Below are 17,674 nucleotides of genomic sequence, written 5' to 3' on the forward strand. Positions count from 1 at the left end.
CCTGTGTTCACCAACCAGGAGCTCTCAGAACCAGTCCTTTTGGGTTTTCACAGAAACTTCGTTACACAAACAGGATTGATGAAATCATTGGCCTTTTGCCACCAACTCAAGCTCTAGCCCCTTTCTGTCCCAGAAGGCCTTGGGGTGGAACTGATAGTTCCAACCCTCGAATCACCTAGTTGGTTCTCCAGGCGACTTAAGTGCTTCCCAAAGTCACCTCGTTAACATAAAAAGAGACACCTCTATGGCCGTATTTCCCTTTGGGAAATTCCAAAGGTTTTTAAGACCTCTGTACCAGAAACAGAGACAAAGGCCAAATCTATACTTCTTATTATAAATCACAATATCACAGTGCTTCACTGATTACACACAACCCTATGATGTAAATACTGATATTAATTCTCTTTTACAGATTAAAAAAACCGAGGCACGGAGAGGAGGAGTAATTTAGCCAAAATCGCATAGGTAGTAGTAATTGGAGCTGGTGGGTTTCGAGTTCACTCTGTAAGCTCCAAAGTCTATGTTGTTTCCACCAACTATACTTTAAGAATACAATAAACACTGTAAAAGAAAGGCCTTTCCCCTTTCAGGATAGATCTCTGAGAAATACCCTAGAAAATAATCTCGTTTACTTTTCGTGTGCCTTGGAAATACTCATCCAACCTACTTCAGAATTTTCCCTCTTTCTAATCCTTCTTGTGAGTAACATCGCAGTTCCCTTGGGGCTCTGCATGAGAACACTTGGGATTTTTAAATTTTTGCTTTTTCTAACCTTCATTAGTAGTTCAAACATTTCAACGAGCTCCCTTTGAACTAATAAGCCATACGAGTCTGCCAAGAGCCTTGCTATTAAACTGAAAACTATTGCTGTTTAAAGTTTTATTGTCCCTTCCCAACTGAAAAAGAAAGAAAGAAAAAATCCTCACAATAACATGTCCAGAGGCTATTGAAACTACATGTTCTTTATGAACAGGAGTCTCTCGTGATTTGGAAAAGCAAAGTCCTTCTCAAGGGTTCAGATTTTATGTACAAACCTTTATTCCTCTGGTTCTATCCTGACTCCGCCTATCTTCGTTTCCATGACAACGAGGAGACCATAGATGATTGAAATTAGGTTTGTTTTAAGGATGGGCTCAGAAGCTGAATTAACGGGAAATGACGGCCCGTGGAAGGGAGAGAAGAGACTTTACTGCCCCCTGCTGGGCTCCACGTTTCCATCCGCCTACGCCGCCCTCCATCTCTGAATTTCTGGCTTTCGGCTCCTTTCACAGGCTAGATGCCCTCTGACATTTGTCAGTCTTTCTGTTTCTGTTTCGATGGAACACTGTTATGAAAAAGAGATAAAAACTTTAGCCTTCAGCGTCATGCTAGTTCATAAACAAGGATAATCACTAACCACTTCGCCACAGCGCTGAAATTGCCTCCAAGTGTTTTTCATTAAACCTAAGTGAAAACACTTCCCACAATGCAATTTTAAGGGAATATTACTAATCACATGCCTTGATTAGCTTTGGACAGTGGGATAAGCAACCGGCTGAATAAAAAGGATTCGCTTCTCTCTGAATATCCTCATTGTACAAGATGGGTATTGCGGAAGGTTTTGGTTTTCCGAAAAACATAGTGAGCTCCGTATAGTGAGTGCTTTTCCAACTGTATATTCATTTGCGATGTTTGGCGTTTAATTTCATCTGGCTTTATATTTTAACTATCTGATTATAGAGGGATTGTTGATACGGACGTCCTCAGGCTCTAAGGCAAAACATTCCAAATCTTTTCCACAGCGCTTAAGAGAATAAACAATTTAACAATACAGATTTAAGAAATGAACAAAGTCTTGTAGTAGAAAATTTCTAAGTACGAAGTTTTTATTGGCTTCAAACTCTTAATTTGTTTTGTATTCTCTGCCCCTCAGTTATGTGAAAACACATGGCTGTGAAAAAAAAGATGTCAGGGTTCCACAGAAAGCAGAAAATGTGCAAAAGGATTGTTATTGGCAAAACAAACAAATTAGCATGGGTGGGTGAATGGAACTCAGGGTTGAGGATTTGCGATTTTAAACTTAAATTGCATACTGTGTTCCTGGGAAAGAGTCCGTATTATAAAAATGTGGATTCTTCCTGAAGGAATGTTTTCAATTTGATTCAATACAAAGTAATATCCTAGCAAAATTATTTATGTGATTTGACCTGCTTGATTCTAGAATTCATCAAGAAGAAGAAATCAGTAAAAAGACCTGGCAAAATTGTGGAAAAGAAGGAGGTCTTTGCCAGACGACATCAGAATATACTAGAAAGAAAGAGTCTGTAATCAGCGTGATGATGTTGCAGAGATAGGGCAGAATGGCGCATCAAAAATGGTCACATTTATAGATGGGGTCAAATAATAAATGATCCTGGAACACTTCACTGAAGAAAAAAGTTAGAACCCTACTACATACCATAGAATCACGAAATTGCAGGTGATTTAAGGGCCAAATAACAAAACTAAATATTGTTAGAAGAAATTGAAGAGTCAGGGCGCCTGGCTGGCTCAGTCGCTAGAGCATGTGACTCTGGATCTCGGGGGAGCTCAAGCCCCGAGTTGGGCATGGAGCCTACTTAAAAAAAGAAGAAGAAAAAGAAATTTAAGAGTCTCTGTAGTCTTGGGGCAGGGGGAGTGAAGAGAGCTTTTAAGCTTGACATCATACTCAGAAAGCATAAGTCTAACATACTTCACCGCATTCAGATGTTTAACTGCTTCCTGGTAAGATGCCTTTCTTCCAGATACAGCATTGCCTACTGTGGGATTTAAGGGAGGCCCACAAAACTCTCTTTAACCTCCCCCACCACATTTCACACTACAATGCAGAAAGGAAAGGACTGAGCACCAAGTACCCCTAAACCTAAGTGAGGCCCCATGCGCTCCTTTCCTGACCCACACAACAGTAAGTGGTCCTGAACACTGCCTCCCTTTACATATCCCTCCTTAATTGGAAGTGGAAACAGCCATTCCCTAAAAGACCATCAGTACTCATCTTGTTGGGAATTATACCCATTTACTTGATACACTTAATCCAGAAATTCAAGCTTTCCAGGGCCTCATGGAGACTCTTATCCACGGACAGATCTGGATATTCCCTAGTCCTACTTTTCCCAAATTTGCATGTATCCATGCTTCCCATACATAATTTGCAGAACCTAGTGCAAAAGGAAAGGGTGGGGCCCCTTGTCCAAAAATGAGTAGGAATTTAATGATGGTAACAGTGAGACATTAAGGCAAGCATGGGTCCCTTCCATGTGTGGATGATACTCTTGAGGCTGCCTGTGTTCTCACCCCCGAACCCTTTCTTTATTGCCTCGTAGTTGTTATCAGCAAAATGTAATCTCAATTTCTTCTCTATTTTTTTAAAAGATTTTATTTATTTATTTGCCAGAGAGAGCACACAGGCAGGGGGAGGGGCAGGCAGAGGGAGAAGCAGGCTCCCTGCTGAGCTAGGAACCCGATGGGGGACTCGATTCCAGGACCCTGGGATCATGACCTGAGCCGAAGGCAGACGCTTAACCAACTGAGCCACCAAGACATCCCCCCAATTTCTTCTCTAAACGTTGAAAAGACTTCTTCGTACTCCAACTCATTATTAGCTGCCCCCTGAGGACACTGCCAGATTCCCATACCTTACATACTGTGGTGCCTGGGGACGGGGTGAGCATCCTCTTTATTCCCCCTTGCTCTCCCTTTTTAGAACTTTCTCTTTCTTTTTCCAAAACTCCCATTTCTTTCAAACCCATGCCATCCATCCATATCACCGTTATCTCTCCTTGTGCTCATCCGAATACCCTGCCCCCTTGTCCAGCCAGCACGGGACGCCGAATAGAAGCCCAAAAAGTAGGTATTGAGAAAATTGATCCATGATGTGTGCAATCATTTTGAAAACAAAACAAAAAAACTGGGTAGAGTACAAATTCGACTTGCCAACTGCATAATAAGAGCAGGCGCAGTCTAAGCAAAGCGTCCGTGCGCCGGAATCACTCACGAGATCTGGATATTTGCATTCTATATTCTGCCTAAGTTTTGTCAGAGAACCGGCCAAGACGTGGCCTGTTGCGAAGCCAAGTTGATATTTATACCCTAAATATTTACGATTTCTTTTAAGAGCCGGCAAGGGGACAAGAAGAAGGAGTCACTCGGTATGACCTCAGCAGTAAGTTCCTGTCCCTCTCATAGGTTTGCGGCTACAGTAAGCAAAAGCCCAGGAGCCCGCCGGCCTGGCCATGCCTGTCCTGCGCGGTCCGGATTTCTACCGTCATTGTTTCCAAATGCTGCCCTCTTCTGGCCAGAGTGCTTACTGGCAGAGCCTAGCGACAGGAGCCTGCTTGGGGACACAGATGGGCACAGAGGCAGGGGTACTGCGCAGGAATGACAAGCACCATGAGACAAATGTGGGAACAAAACGGGAAAGGTAAATCTACAGCACCCCCCCAACCTCGATGTTCACTGCCTCGGCGTGTCTCCTCCTTGATCTTGTCCAAAGTCCACCTGAAGAAAACCAGTCAAGTCTAAAAACTCATCAGACTCGCTTTAGCACCTACCGCAAGCTGAGGGCTTGGAAGAGCGAAGGCGCCGTTGCCAAGGCCCCTCTCCTCTCTCGCACACGAGTCCCGCACGCACCCTTTATCCTGCTTCACCTGTTGCTCTGACTTGCTGTGCGCGTCGCTGTCCCCGGAACCTCCACACGCAGCTGACCTGCTCTTGGACCCCCGGGGAGCCTTCCCGATGGCACCAGGGGTTTCCCCTCATTGCTAAAAGGTATATGGAATTGCTTCGCCACCTGCTGAATCTGGGATCCTCTCTCTCTAGAAAATTCTACATTGGTGATAGAATCTGGGAAGGAAGCATGTTTAAAAAAAGAAGAGAAATAGCAACTTTCGCCAGGGCAAGTAACTAAAATGTGAACTTTGATGTCTTTTATAGTTGATCCCACAGTCTAAAGGCTCCGTGTTCGTCTTTATCAGGGTCAACATCACTTACCAACACACAGGCTGCAGATCTCCCCGGCGTGCTTCGCTTTACAGCACATCTAGGAAATGCTGATATGGGTCCCACACACTCGCGCTAACCACCGAGGCTGCTCACAGCCAGAGGCGACCACCACCAGGCAGACAGCCTGGGGGGACAAAGGGGTTAATGTGTTAGCACACCAGTAATGGGCACACTGGTTAGGAAGCTGTGGTCTAGAAAATGCACCAGACTAAGGCAAAGTCGCTTGCCTTAATCAAGTTATCAGGAAATCCTGTGGACAGACCCCAAGGATTAACAAGGGAAAACAAGACAATTTGAATGCAAACAAAACATACCGAGCTCCACAATTCTTAGAGCGGCCCATGGTTGGTTCCTGTGGTTTCTTTCCTGGGGTGTCCTTCAGTGTCCCCACTGCCTCTACCTGCTCATTCTCTCAGGGCCAGCTCCAACGTCCCTCTGCTACATGGTCTTCCTAACCATATCAGCTTCCCTGTCTGCTTTGGCCACAGGACTCAGAGCCCGTCTGCCACCATTTGGCACTTGGTCTGGGGTTATTCACGGACGTTTCCTTGGAGCATGTTTAATCCTCTACCCACGTTCTCTGGCCTTTCAGGGTCGCATACCCCTTTGCTGGCCAAAATAACCCAGATCTCAGTCCTCGTTAGATGACATCTGGAATCCCCATCCTCCCCGTAGGTGATACTGAGGATTAGTGGAGAGATGCACCTGCCCTGCTGATGCGCCTAACTGCTATTGGGCATGCTCCGTGCAGGCTCAAGTGTTTCCTTGCTCTGTCTGTCCCTGTGTAGACATCTGCTTCCCTCTTATTTTACACATCTACCCCCCACCCCAGCACAGCCAACAATAAGGCACAATAAGGCTTGAGGATGCACAATAAGAATGGGAATGCATGCAAGGAATCTTTAGAACTTAGTAACAGGAGTCACTGCTCCCACATCCAGCAGCCTTCTCCCAATGTACGGAGTGCCCTCCCTATTGTCTCTCACCTCCGTCTGTCTTGTGGACACGTTGCTATGGTTTCAGTCCCTCATCATATAAGTGGGAGTCCCCCTGACCCAGTTCTGAGTCCAAAACTTCAATTTCGTTTTTGTCCAGCGCTAGCCCCAGAGGATGAAATATAATAGTAATTCCCCAAAGTTGGAGCTCTGTCCGCTATAAAGGTGGCCATTCCCATGCCTTTGCAAAATTGTTTCTCTCTTCTTTGTGGCAACCACCCATATGAGACTAAAGCCAGGGCTAAGCTTTGTATATTACAAATGCCTCTTAAAGAGTTTCCTCGAACAATAAAAAGAGTCTTTCCTTCCAATATCAAATGATGCTGCTAGTATCCTGATATGTGCATATGACTGAAATTTTTTATTGACTTATTTTTTTATTTTTATTTTATTTATTTATTTTTTTTTAAGATTTTATTTATTTGACAGAGAGAGACACAGCGAAAGAGGGAACACAAGCAGGGGGAGTGGGAGAGGGAGAAACAGGCTTCCCGCTGAGCAGGGAGCCCAGTGTGGGGCTCGATCCCAGGACCCTGAGATCATGACCTGAGCCAAAGGCAGACACTTAACGACTGAGCCACCCAGGTGCCCCAATTGACTTATTTTGCAAATTAAGCAGGCTCCATGCCCTTGAACTCACGACCCCAAGATCAAGAGTCACATGCTCTAGCCGACTGAGCCAGCCAGGCACTCCTGACTGAAATTTTTTAAACTTTTGCCTGTTTTGGCCCTAATTTGCCAAATTTATCTGCCTCAATGGCAAAAAAAAAATGCCTTGTTTTCTTGGGTTTGTGGCCAAAATATTGTCAATTTTTCACAAAGGGAAAGTGGTCCCTAACAGGAAGCCAGAAATAGATTTCTGTTAGAGCAGCATGGTAGAGACTTGTTCCTCTGAATGTCCGTCTACCCCTTCTTCCTGCTGCCACAGTGAGACACTTGGCCATTGTTTCTTTTAAAGCAAGAAATAAACTTCGGCATTATTTCAGCCATCATGTTTTGGGTCTAGTACCCCAGTTGGCCTCCCCTTAACACAAGCTATAAATGGATACATCAGAGATGCCCCTGCTGAGATGTGGAGTTAGTGGAGGTCTGCGTGGTATGAGGAGGGACACTTATGGTCAAGGAGAGGCCTGCCCCCCACGCCTTCGTGACTTCCATCCCAACATTCTGTCTGAAATCCCACCACACAGATTTCATTACTTTGGATAAAGACATAATATTCTTAGGAAGCTTCTTTAAAAAAATTATATCACCTGATGTTAACTCACTGCAATTAAAATTAAAAAAAAAAACTACATCACCTGAAAGAGATAGCACATAAAACCATTCCCTTTAATTACCCCTTTGCAGAGATGACCTTCTCAAATTTCTTTCTGCTGAAACATCTAGTGAAAAGTCACAGAAGGGACACAGGCCGTGAAATGTCGAAGGGCAGATGGGTGAAGGAGAGCTAGAGGGGTATCTGGAGCATGGGGCCCTTGAGTTTTTGTTCCAACGGACACGAAAGTCTGGGCAGCAGTGGGTGGGATGTGGGACCATAAGATCCTGGAGAAACCTTGAGAGAGAACCAGAAGGTTCAAAGAAGGGAGAGGAAGGTGTTGAAGGCAAATCTCTTGCTCGATAATTTGGCTGAATACCGATCCTTAGATTGGTTGTCCCAGCCTTTCCCTGTTTTAAGCGAGTGATTTCGATGGCCCAGCCCACTTTTTAGACCCGCCCACGGCCCCTCTGGAGAGCCCTGTGCAAAGTCATCAGTGAACCTTGGGATTTGTTCAAATGTAACCGTACGCGCCCTTTCAGGGTTTGGATGTTTTGACTAATTTTTCACTCAGTACCCTCCTTAGAGATTCCTCTAACGATAGCTACCATTTCAGATGATGAAGTTATTTTTCTCTCTACGGCTCATGGAAAAGACAGATAGGTGGGCAGGGTAAGGCCTTTGGGGTTATCGGCACCCAACTCAACGACCAAATAATTCAGGACCATCTGTCCATGTATGGTTAGTTTTTAAAACAACTGTGGGCACATGGCAATCGGTTTTGGGGTTAAAAATACTAACAGGACATTAAGATTAACAGTGATGAAACAGAACATTAAAAATTTGCATCCAGAAGGTGACATGTTGCGAAATAGCTGTGTATTCAGGGGTGGCAAATCCTGGCGCCAGTTTCCTTGGGCAATCTGCCCCGACCAAATTTGGTTGTGTTCTCATTTCCTTGAGGCCAGCCGTGGAGGTAGCCGGCTTCCCTCACGGATGTGATCGCTGTAGCTCTGGTCCATAGTTACATTGGTCCTACCCTACGCCACCTAGATGCTTCTATTCGTTGTCTATGGCTGCCAAAATAAATCACTGAAAACTTACTGGCTTGAGCAATGCACATTTATTTTCTTACAGCTCTGTAGGTCAGGAGTTCAACCCTGGATTCACCAGATAAAAATGAATGGTGGGCAGGGCGGCGTTTCTTCCTGGAGGCTCCAGGGGAGAATCCGTTTCCCTGCTCATTGAGGTCAGTGGCAAAGTCCAGGCAAGGCAGTGTGCTTAGAGGACGGAAGTTCCAGTTTCCTTGCTGGCTGTCGGCTGGGGCCACGCTTAGCCCCTGCAGGCATCTCTCTGGTCCTTGCACAGAGTTGCCTACATCTCCGGCCGCAACAGGGTGATGGATCCTTTTTATGCTGCCGTTTCTCTGACTCCCCCCTTTCCCTTCTTATTCCACTTTTCAGGACTCATGCAGTTCAGGTTGGGGCTCCCCCAGATAATGTGAGATCATCTCCCCACCTCAAGGTCTACAACCTTAATCCCATCTGCGAAGTCTCTTGTACCCTGTAAGGTAACATATTCAGAAGGTTTGGGGACTGGGCATCCACAATGTTGGGGGGCTGTTGTTTTGCCTAGCACACTCTCAACTAAGAGTCACCTGAAAACCCTTGGCCTGTAAGTGATCAATGTGTTTCAGTGATAGGACCTGCTCCATAATGCCTAGGTCAGGTTTCATTTTTTTTTTAATCACATCTGAAGTTGAAGCTGATATCCATTGCTGGCTTGATCTCATGTTCCCATAAATAGAGCTGAAGGGCATTATCAGACGTACCGTGGAATCCTATGCTCTCAACAACAATCTCTGCCATTCCATCTTCCTCTTTTGCCCCCAAAATTAGTAGCTAAAATTTAAATCATTCCAGTTCAACCCCAGTGGGATGTCAAGAAGAGAGTTTACCTGGGTGTAGAGAACATGAGACTTCACTATACTTTTTCTATGAGTTGTGTTTATTTAAGTATTTTTATAAAAAATGTAAGCAGAACTAAGGTGTATCATCTTACGATAAGTGTTTTTCCTGGTATATATTCTCGCTACACCTCCCGGTTTGGCCCCCACTGGAAACACCTTGACTGCTTCTCCAAGCAGTCTGTTTCCTTCAAATGCAGGAAAACCTCATGTCTCGTCTCTGATCACCGTGCTCACAGAGAGTGGGCAGCATGGGCTAGACAGGAGCACCATTTCATGTGGGCCGCATGGTGGATCACCAGGAAAGTAATAAATGATAAAGGAAGGTGGACCGTCGCTTCAGGATGGGGGAAGGAAAGGGGCTGAACTTCCAGCCCTGACTTGATACGGGATTAAAGCCACACAGGCTGGTTCAGGCAGGAGTGTGAAGAAGAAATGCTACTAATGTCAGAAGGAGACAAATACAGAAAGACCCAGGGCTGTTTTCAGTAGGTAGAAGACATTGGATATCTGCTCTCTCTCTCTCTGTCCCCTGCTCCACAAATGAGCCTGCCTGTCCTTAGCCACAGCAGCTTGCTTCTTTTTCCAGGAAGAGTCTTGGGTCAGGATTCCTCAGGCCCAAGCAGCGTCATCTGGGAGCCAGCCTGGAGACCCCAGTTGGAAATACTTGTCTGTCAGAAAATATTCAGAGGAGGCTGCCTGAAGAGTCCCCGTAATGGAGCTCTTAACGGGATTTCCATGCGGACTCACAGCGGGAGATTCGTCCTCCTCCACACCCCTGCTAGAATGCTTGTTCGATCCCCAGTGTTCCCTGCTGATAGGACATCCCCTGCAACTGTGATGTGAATTGAATGTGCAAATGAGCATCCAGAAATCCTGGAACCCTTCCTGTAGCCTTAACTAGAGGGGATTTTTTTTTTTTTTTGCAATTCCTAAACTTCTATTTTTCTTTCTTCTTTTTCTTTCTTTCTTTTTTTCTTTCTTTCTTTCTTTCTTTCTTTCTTTCTTTCTTTCTTTCTTTCTTTTTCTTTCTTTCTTTCTTTCATCCCATTAATTAACATAGAGTGTATTATTCATTTTAGAGGTAGAGTTTAGTGACTCATCAGTTGCATCCAACACCCAGTGCTTATCACATCACATGCCCTCCTTACTGCCCCACCCCCCACCCCCCTCCTCTCCTAGAGGAGAATCTAATGGAAGTTTGCAGCATGAGTTAAAAGAGCAGTGAGGGTGGTGCGGTGTTGCCCACGCCTCTAAAAATCACGCACCCCAGACCAATAACTGCCCGGCTGGGAGTGGAAATGGAAGCCTAGGAGTACCTTCATCTAGTACCTTCATCTAGTGTCTGCTCCTCATCATCCAGGAGATTATCTACGGGGACCACAGCAAGGTTCGAATTCACAGCTCATGGAGGTGCCAACTACTGCCCAAGAAATTATTTTCTTTTTGCGGTACAAATACCGGCACAGAAGTGAGTTAATTGGAAGGAGGGCCGTTGGCAGAGAACAGGCGAGCTCCCTCCTGTCCATGCGGAGGTTCTGACGACTTGCCTTTGCTAAGAGACAGGAACTCTTAGACTGAAGTCATTCCTACTGAGCTTGCTCTGGGTGTCATTCCACGGGACACTTGCAGGTCAGCTGAGGGGAGCTGGGGGGGGATCTCCCCCCGTGTCCAGGCACGTGTCCAGGCGACTCACGGCTCCCTGTGGAAGTGACAATTCCTGCAAGAGCTGGTCGTTGCCCACTTCCAGAACTCACAGACCTAATAATGTCTACAGAGTAGTTGGTTTGGATTTTTTTGGTCATGCTTTGAAAGGAACGGGTATCAGAATGTCTTGTTAGGGCCCCAAGTGGCAAACCATTTCAAAGTGGAGGCCAGCATTTTTGCTGCGTTTCCCTGCTGGACTGCTGAACATCAGCAGAAGGCAGAGTGGCTTTTGAAAGACAGGGCCGTACGTTCTGCATGGAGCACTGGGTGTTATATGCAAACAATGAATCATGGAACACTACATCAAAAACTAATGATGTAATGTATGGTGATTAACATAATAAAAAAATAAATAAAGTCTAAAGTTTAAAAAAAAAAAAAAGACAGGGCTGTTCAAACTTGGGTTTTCACCTCCTCGGTGTAAGAGAAACCCTGACCAGCAGGCAAACTAGAAGCATACTAAGATTCCCATTTGCCTTAGTTACAAACACTGGATAAAAAAAAAAAAAAAAATCACATTTGGCAGATCTTTTGTTCGCATAGTTCACTGAGTTCATGATGAGATGAGATCTGTATGTAGCATACAGATAGCACTGGGTACGAGTGGGAGTTTGGGATTCCGAGAGTCGCGAGTTTGCTTCCCTAGTCCGTCCCTCGACTCAAGCTCAGCGTGACCTCGAGTTAGCTTGTTACCTATTTAAATATCAGTTTCTTCAGATGTAAAATAAAGATAACCTCTCCTTGTAGGCTGATGGGAGATTTATACACACGGCAGTCTAGGGAGCTCTAAGCACAGTCTGACTCAGTACTCTAACTAGGTATTAGATGTTGTCATCTTTGCTAGCGAAATGAAAGAACTAAACCATCAACGGTATGAGATGTTATGTCTTTCTCAAGAGGATAATCTTCTTTGAGGGTAGCTAAAGACTATTTTAAAGTTAATCTCTTCTTCCTTTGGAACAGACAAAAAAAAAAAAAAAACCAGCAACAAATGATTAGTGCAACTATCTTAACTAACCTCTTATAATACAGTGATGTGGGACTAAAATATTAGGTCCAATACATCTGCTTGTATAACTTGGAGCTGACTGTGCTGTGTTAGGTCATGAATTCAAGGTCTGCAGCAACCCAGTGGATCCAGGATGGCTCTGAACTTCAGCCATAAAATGAACAAAGATCCCAAGCAAAACTGCCGGGAGTCCGGGCAAAGCAGCGCTGTGTAGGGGAGCAGAATTTCCTGGGCAGAGCACCTCCCTGACCCTGGCCTCCTCCCAGGAGCGCCTCGCCTCTATGAATGCACATTCAAGGTCTAAAATACAGGGCAGTTTCACAAGCCATTGCCTGGGCAATGGGCGGGGAGGCACAGGACTTCCTGGCAGGCTTTTAGATCTCAACAATAAAACACCTATCAGCCCCTCGGAGACCCTGGAGAACTCTCTGGACTTCTCCTATAGAAGGAAAGAGCTAACCTCCACCCATGTGATGAATCGCACTGTAGAAATTTTCTGACATATGAGGCTGGCACCAGTTCTGAAATTTCACTGTAGCATTTCCCGCTCTTGGTAAGGGAGTAGGAGTTAGGCACGGTTCTAGTACTTTAACTCCTTAGCTCTTTTTTGAAAGTCTTTGCTGTGCAATGATTTTGTAGAGAAAGGAAGGTTCCCAATCAATAGCTCAATTAAAAGCGTTTCCCTGGGTGGCACGTTATTTCAGAAAGCACAGGGATGGGAAGGAATCCAGTTTTTCTTGAGACTAAGGAGTTGCCTGAAATTGCCACCTGAACCCTCTTGTTCCCTGAATAATAACAGGCCTAATTGTGAAATTCAAAAATCTTGCTCAGGAAAAGAGAAAGGAAGAAAAACAGCAACAGTTGGCTCTGAAATTTCCTGGAGACAAAAATGCCGGCCCTGAGGAGGTGCAACCCACTTGCAATTCTGCCCGACGGAGTGTGACGCCCCGCCCCCCACCCGTGTGTCTGCGCGCATGTGCACAGCTGTTCGGGGGGGGCGGGGGGAGGCAGAGCGTCGGCCCACCACGTCATGGTCATGGCCACGCTCGTGGCCATGGTCATGCCACCGGACCCCTGAGCTGGCTTCCCGCGCTAGACAACCTTGAGTGGTTTCCAGGGTTTCTTGTTTCCTCTCTTTACCTCCTTTTCCTCCTTCCCTCCATTACCCCAATCTCTGTCAAAAGAATCTTAGTCCTGTGACACTTGTGCTGGGAGAGGGCTTTACTTGGCGGCTTTTGGTTTACAGGATCGTTGGTGAACAATCAGTCTGTCTGGCAGGAAGGTACGCCCACAAATATTACAGGGAACCAGCTGGCTCAGGGCGCTGGTCCAAGCAGCTTCATTTAAGGCATCGAGATCGTAGAAGCCTTTGGCTGAAAAGTTAAAGAGAAAAAAAAAAAAAAAGAAAAGGAAAGAAAAGAGGAACAAAAAGGAAAGAAAAGAAAAAGAAAAATGGTAAAATGGATCAGTTTTTATTCTGGAGAACCATACTCTACTTTTTATGGAAAATATTTTCAGGAAATACCTGTTGACTGAGGCTTTTAAACAAATCATACTACTTTTGCCAAAAAAAAAAAAAGAAAAAGTACCACTCCCTCTTGCAAGGGTTGAATAAAAAGTTAGCTATGAACCAGAGACTTTTCACTCCTTGGATTTTAAAAAGGGGAAGACGTTGTTTTATGTGTTATGATATGCATTCTTCACTAATTATTAACATCTTTGCTTACACATTATTATCTTGCAAATACAACTTTTGGCCTTCTTTCAATTGACTCTAAATATAAACTTACAAAGGGAAAAGAACATGCATTTGTGTTTTCCTCTTCTGTAATCCTTCAGTGGAATGTTCTGAAAAGCCAAAACTGACAGTCGAGGGTGAATTTAGGATGAATGATATCCTAAAAATGTATCATCTCTTCAAGGCCATAAACTTGGAGATTCTTTAAATAATTAAAGCGAAGAATGCAAACAGAATAGTTAATCTGACGAAAAGAAGTGTCCTTAAGAAAACAACCAAGACATCTGAGAAATGTATAATCTTCATTGGCAGAGCATAGGAAAAAAGGCATATGGCTTTATTTTAGGAAAAACAGTGTGGGATTTAGCTTTAATAAACCTTATTTAAATAGAATGGCTTTAGTACATTAAATTGACTGTGTCTTCGAATCGCCCCAAATAGGTCCCCTTAAGTGTAGCCAGGCACTCAAACATAAATTGCATACTTTTCTTTTTATCATTTTCACAGCAAATATTTCTTCATTAAAGCCCAGGCAAATCTCCTGTGACTTCTTCCTAATGGTTCACACAAGCATAGCAAACTTTAGATTCCCATCCTGCTACTCCTCATGTTCTTTATTTTACTTGACGGGAAATTGAACCCCAGCACAACCTCATTTTTCTCCTTTGGACAAATCAGTATCACTTTCCATACGAATGTGTATTTTGAAAGCTTTGAAAACTATTGAAAAAGGAATGGCACGGACTTTCTCCTTACTCATACCATGTAATATGTATTCAAAAATTCCAGAGTATTCATTGAGTCTCACTGGGGATGATTCATCACATCGCTAAAAGTTTTTGAGCAGGGCTTTGACTTTGGATCTGGAGGAAGGGTTGTTTGGACTCCACGACCATAGTAAGTCCGTGGGGGTAGAAATGAGAATGGGAATTCTCTCTGCCTCGAGATGAATGACACCTTCAGAAACAAAAACAGCATGGCGCCCAGAGGAAGACTGCAGGGAAGTACAGTGATAGGGCCTACCATTTCCACCTGTGGACAGTAAGAGACTAATGAACCCCACCCAGGGCCTTCAAGCCCATCATTTCTCTCTCCTCTTTGAGACTCATGATCATTATGCTCAGGCACAGAAGGTGATAAAGTCAGAAGTGAAGAAAACAGATTTTTGACACCACAGAGAATTGCTAGGAGACAGTTTCAATGAGGCAAACAAGGTCTTTGTGGGCAAATGCTCTAATTTCAATGGATGGATGTGTTCATCTTGAGCCCTTTTCCCACCTGAATGATGAGTCCTCCTACTCTTGGCAAGGACTGTGAATAGTCGGGTTCTAGCAGCCTCTAGAACTTTATCATGACAACCTAGATTCCACTCTGTGGGTTGTTAGAGAACTCTCTTGGGTCACATTTCTGACAAGAGTGCTCTGGACTGATCGATACTAAATGACTTGGAGGTACCCTTCAGTTATGCAAATCTACAGTTACAGAATGAAGATTACTGAGTTGAATGATACTTTTCTTAAAACCAAGAATGATTTTCCTTTGAGGCGATCCACTGAGAAAGTGACGATGGTAGAAATAAGATTAGCAAGTCTGAGTTGGCCTGGCAAACATTCTCTGAACTACTTTGTTCTCACCCAAAATGAGCAAGCAAAGGCTCCATAAGTAGGCCACACACGGAAGTTTATGGGGTTTCATTTGGCTTGTGTGGTGCTTTACAAAGCATTAATTGCAAAATTTGAAAGATCTGGGCATTGCACATCGATTTCTGGATTTACAGTTTCTTTTGGTGTTTTCGAAAAATATGCCCACACTGGGCTACATTTCTTAATGGTAACAGCAGGAAGCAGGGGCCCGTGGCCTCCTTTAGAGAGAGTCGGTATTCTCCCACTCCCCATGGTCACCACCTTCCCTTTTGTCATACGTGGACTAATTTATTTAGTTTTGCACCCTGGCTGATGGACCCTGCAAACTGTGAGTTTGGTACCCTGCTCTGTGAACACTAAGACACATTCATATTTGAAAACATGTCTCCAGGTGCCTGCCAAGATTTTTTAAGCTTCGTGTTTTCTAAGTATAAGTTTGATAATATATGAAAGTAACTTTTGGGAAATACAGGGAATGCCAGTGGGTCTCTCTCCTTGCACAGTTTTGACAATAGTGTCTTTACGTCTTAGCATCTGAGGCCCTTTGGTCAGGCATTCTAGAACTGTTTTTCCTATTTGGTTATAATCAAGACAGTAAATGTTGCCGATTGCAGTTATTTGAATAAATAAGAAGGAATACCTCTCCTCTTATAAGTTCAGAGAGAAAAGTCTCCCTTTACAGACTCAAGTGTTTTTTTGTTTTTTTTTGTTTTCCCAAAACTTACCTGTGATGGTCCTGACTTCTGGTTTTTTAGGTTCTGATCTCCTTAACTCTTTAGGTAACAAGTTGTTTTCATTATGCCACTTTTTCAGACATTGTGGTTCATGGATGGCAATAGATTTTGTTCCATATTCACGACCACAAATGTAGCAGATAACTGTTGGTGGACGCCTTATCATTGTTGGCTACAAGTAATATAAAATATCTGTTAGATAAAGTGCAGGTGTAGAAATTACACTTTAAATTATAATACATTCACATTAGCTAGACAATCACATTTTTAAAAATTCCAACCAGTCAGGTAAATTGAAATTTTTTTGACAATTAAGAGAATAAACCATGTCATCTGAGTGACTGGGGTGGGGGTGAGGGTGTGGAACGATAGGAGATAAAGAAGAGCTGACCAGAATTCTACAAATTGGTACTTTATAAAATGTGTTTTCTCATTTAATGATTTTTGATTACTTATCTTCTGGCCATTCTCCACGCTGGGAGACTACAGAAATAGAATCATCTTTTCAGTAACATCATGCTCTAGTACGCCAATACTCCTGAGAAGTCAAGTCATTAAGCGTCATTGGAGAGTCTAGAAGGGACACTGTGTACCGTCCCACATTCCCTCATCTTAACAACTTCCTGTGATTCTAAGCATTTTCTGACCTGGAGCAGGCTCCACCCACAGGCAGGGCGGCTAATCAATCACAAGTGGGAGTTGGTCGATAATGGCCACTTCACCGAGGCTGTTTCCATGCAGTGTTGCAAGAGCCCCTGGTGGGATTTCACCTCGGCTGCTCATTCACACACTATATAGATTTCCTTCTCTTCCCTGTCGCTCCTCCCACTACTTTACTGGGGGTCATGGGGTCACCTCCCCAATAAACTACTTGAACTCAAATTCTTTTCTTAGCACTTGTTTCTGGGAGAACTAAATCTAAGGAAGACTGAAGGATAAAACAGAATAGGGACTTTCTGCTTCTCTCCAGGGTATAGAAAGTGACAAGAAACTTTGCTCCCACCTAAGCAATAAGAACAAATCAGAGAGCTTATGGAACCATAAGTTTTTAGTCTATTGGAGAATCAAAGTTGCAAGGTAAATTAATGAACTAGAAGGACTGCCTGAGTTTGAGAGTGGATCAGCACAACCAAAAGAGTATCTCCCATGCTGCAACCTTATGTGAATATGAGACAGCAGGTGTCTGCCACAGAGAAAAGGCAGGACAGCTGAGTGTGAACTCTACTGAAATGCAGGCATGCAGTAACTATCTATGTAAGTCCTCCCACACCCTGTCTTACACCCAGTAACAGTAAGGGGTGGGGCAGTCTAACAATGCAGAGAGAAACCCTCACGAATTCAAGAATGCAGGTCCTGCCTAAATCTGAAGGCTGGAGAATTAGGCCTTGCTCTGGGTACGAGATAAGAACAATCAACTGCTGATGGAGGGGTAGGAACTAAGGAGGGAGGGGGCAGTAGGAGGGACTCCCTCTGTGTTGCATGCAGGAAGGGTCCACAGCAGCCCAAGGGTGCGGCAGGAGAACAGGGAAGAGCCTTGTAGCTCCAGACTTTATACGAAGTACAAGACAGGGGTAGCTTACCACTGGGGAGTTTAAAGCCCAGGAC

General features: G+C 44.3%; 1 protein-coding gene across 1 annotated transcript; it reads right to left on the reverse strand.

The window, feature by feature from the left end:
* Positions 1–13,006: 13,006 nt before the first annotated feature.
* ZNF475 (zinc finger protein 475) lies at positions 13,007–16,341 on the reverse strand. Its single transcript, XM_036071939.2, has 2 exons — positions 16,061–16,341; positions 13,007–13,327 (listed from the first exon to the last, which is right to left on the reverse strand). Exons 1-2 carry the CDS (start codon positions 16,233–16,235, stop codon positions 13,176–13,178), a joined length of 327 nt encoding a protein of 108 aa, XP_035927832.1. The 5' UTR covers positions 16,236–16,341; the 3' UTR covers positions 13,007–13,175.
* Positions 16,342–17,674: the final 1,333 nt, after the last annotated feature.

This window comes from Halichoerus grypus, chromosome 2, assembly GCF_964656455.1.
Source record: "Halichoerus grypus chromosome 2, mHalGry1.hap1.1, whole genome shotgun sequence".
NCBI lineage: Eukaryota > Metazoa > Chordata > Mammalia > Carnivora > Phocidae > Halichoerus > Halichoerus grypus.

What these genes read in the sequence shown, in the direction of transcription:
- ZNF475 (XM_036071939.2), bottom strand. Translation starts at nt 16,235, where the DNA reads ATGATAAGGCGTCCACCAACAGTTATCTGCTACATTTGTGGTCGTGAA. An exon ending in AGAAGTCAGGACCATCACAG is followed by an intron (nt 13,328 to 16,060) that starts GTAAGTTTTGGG and finishes TTAACTTTTCAG; the next exon opens with CCAAAGGCTTCTACGATCTC.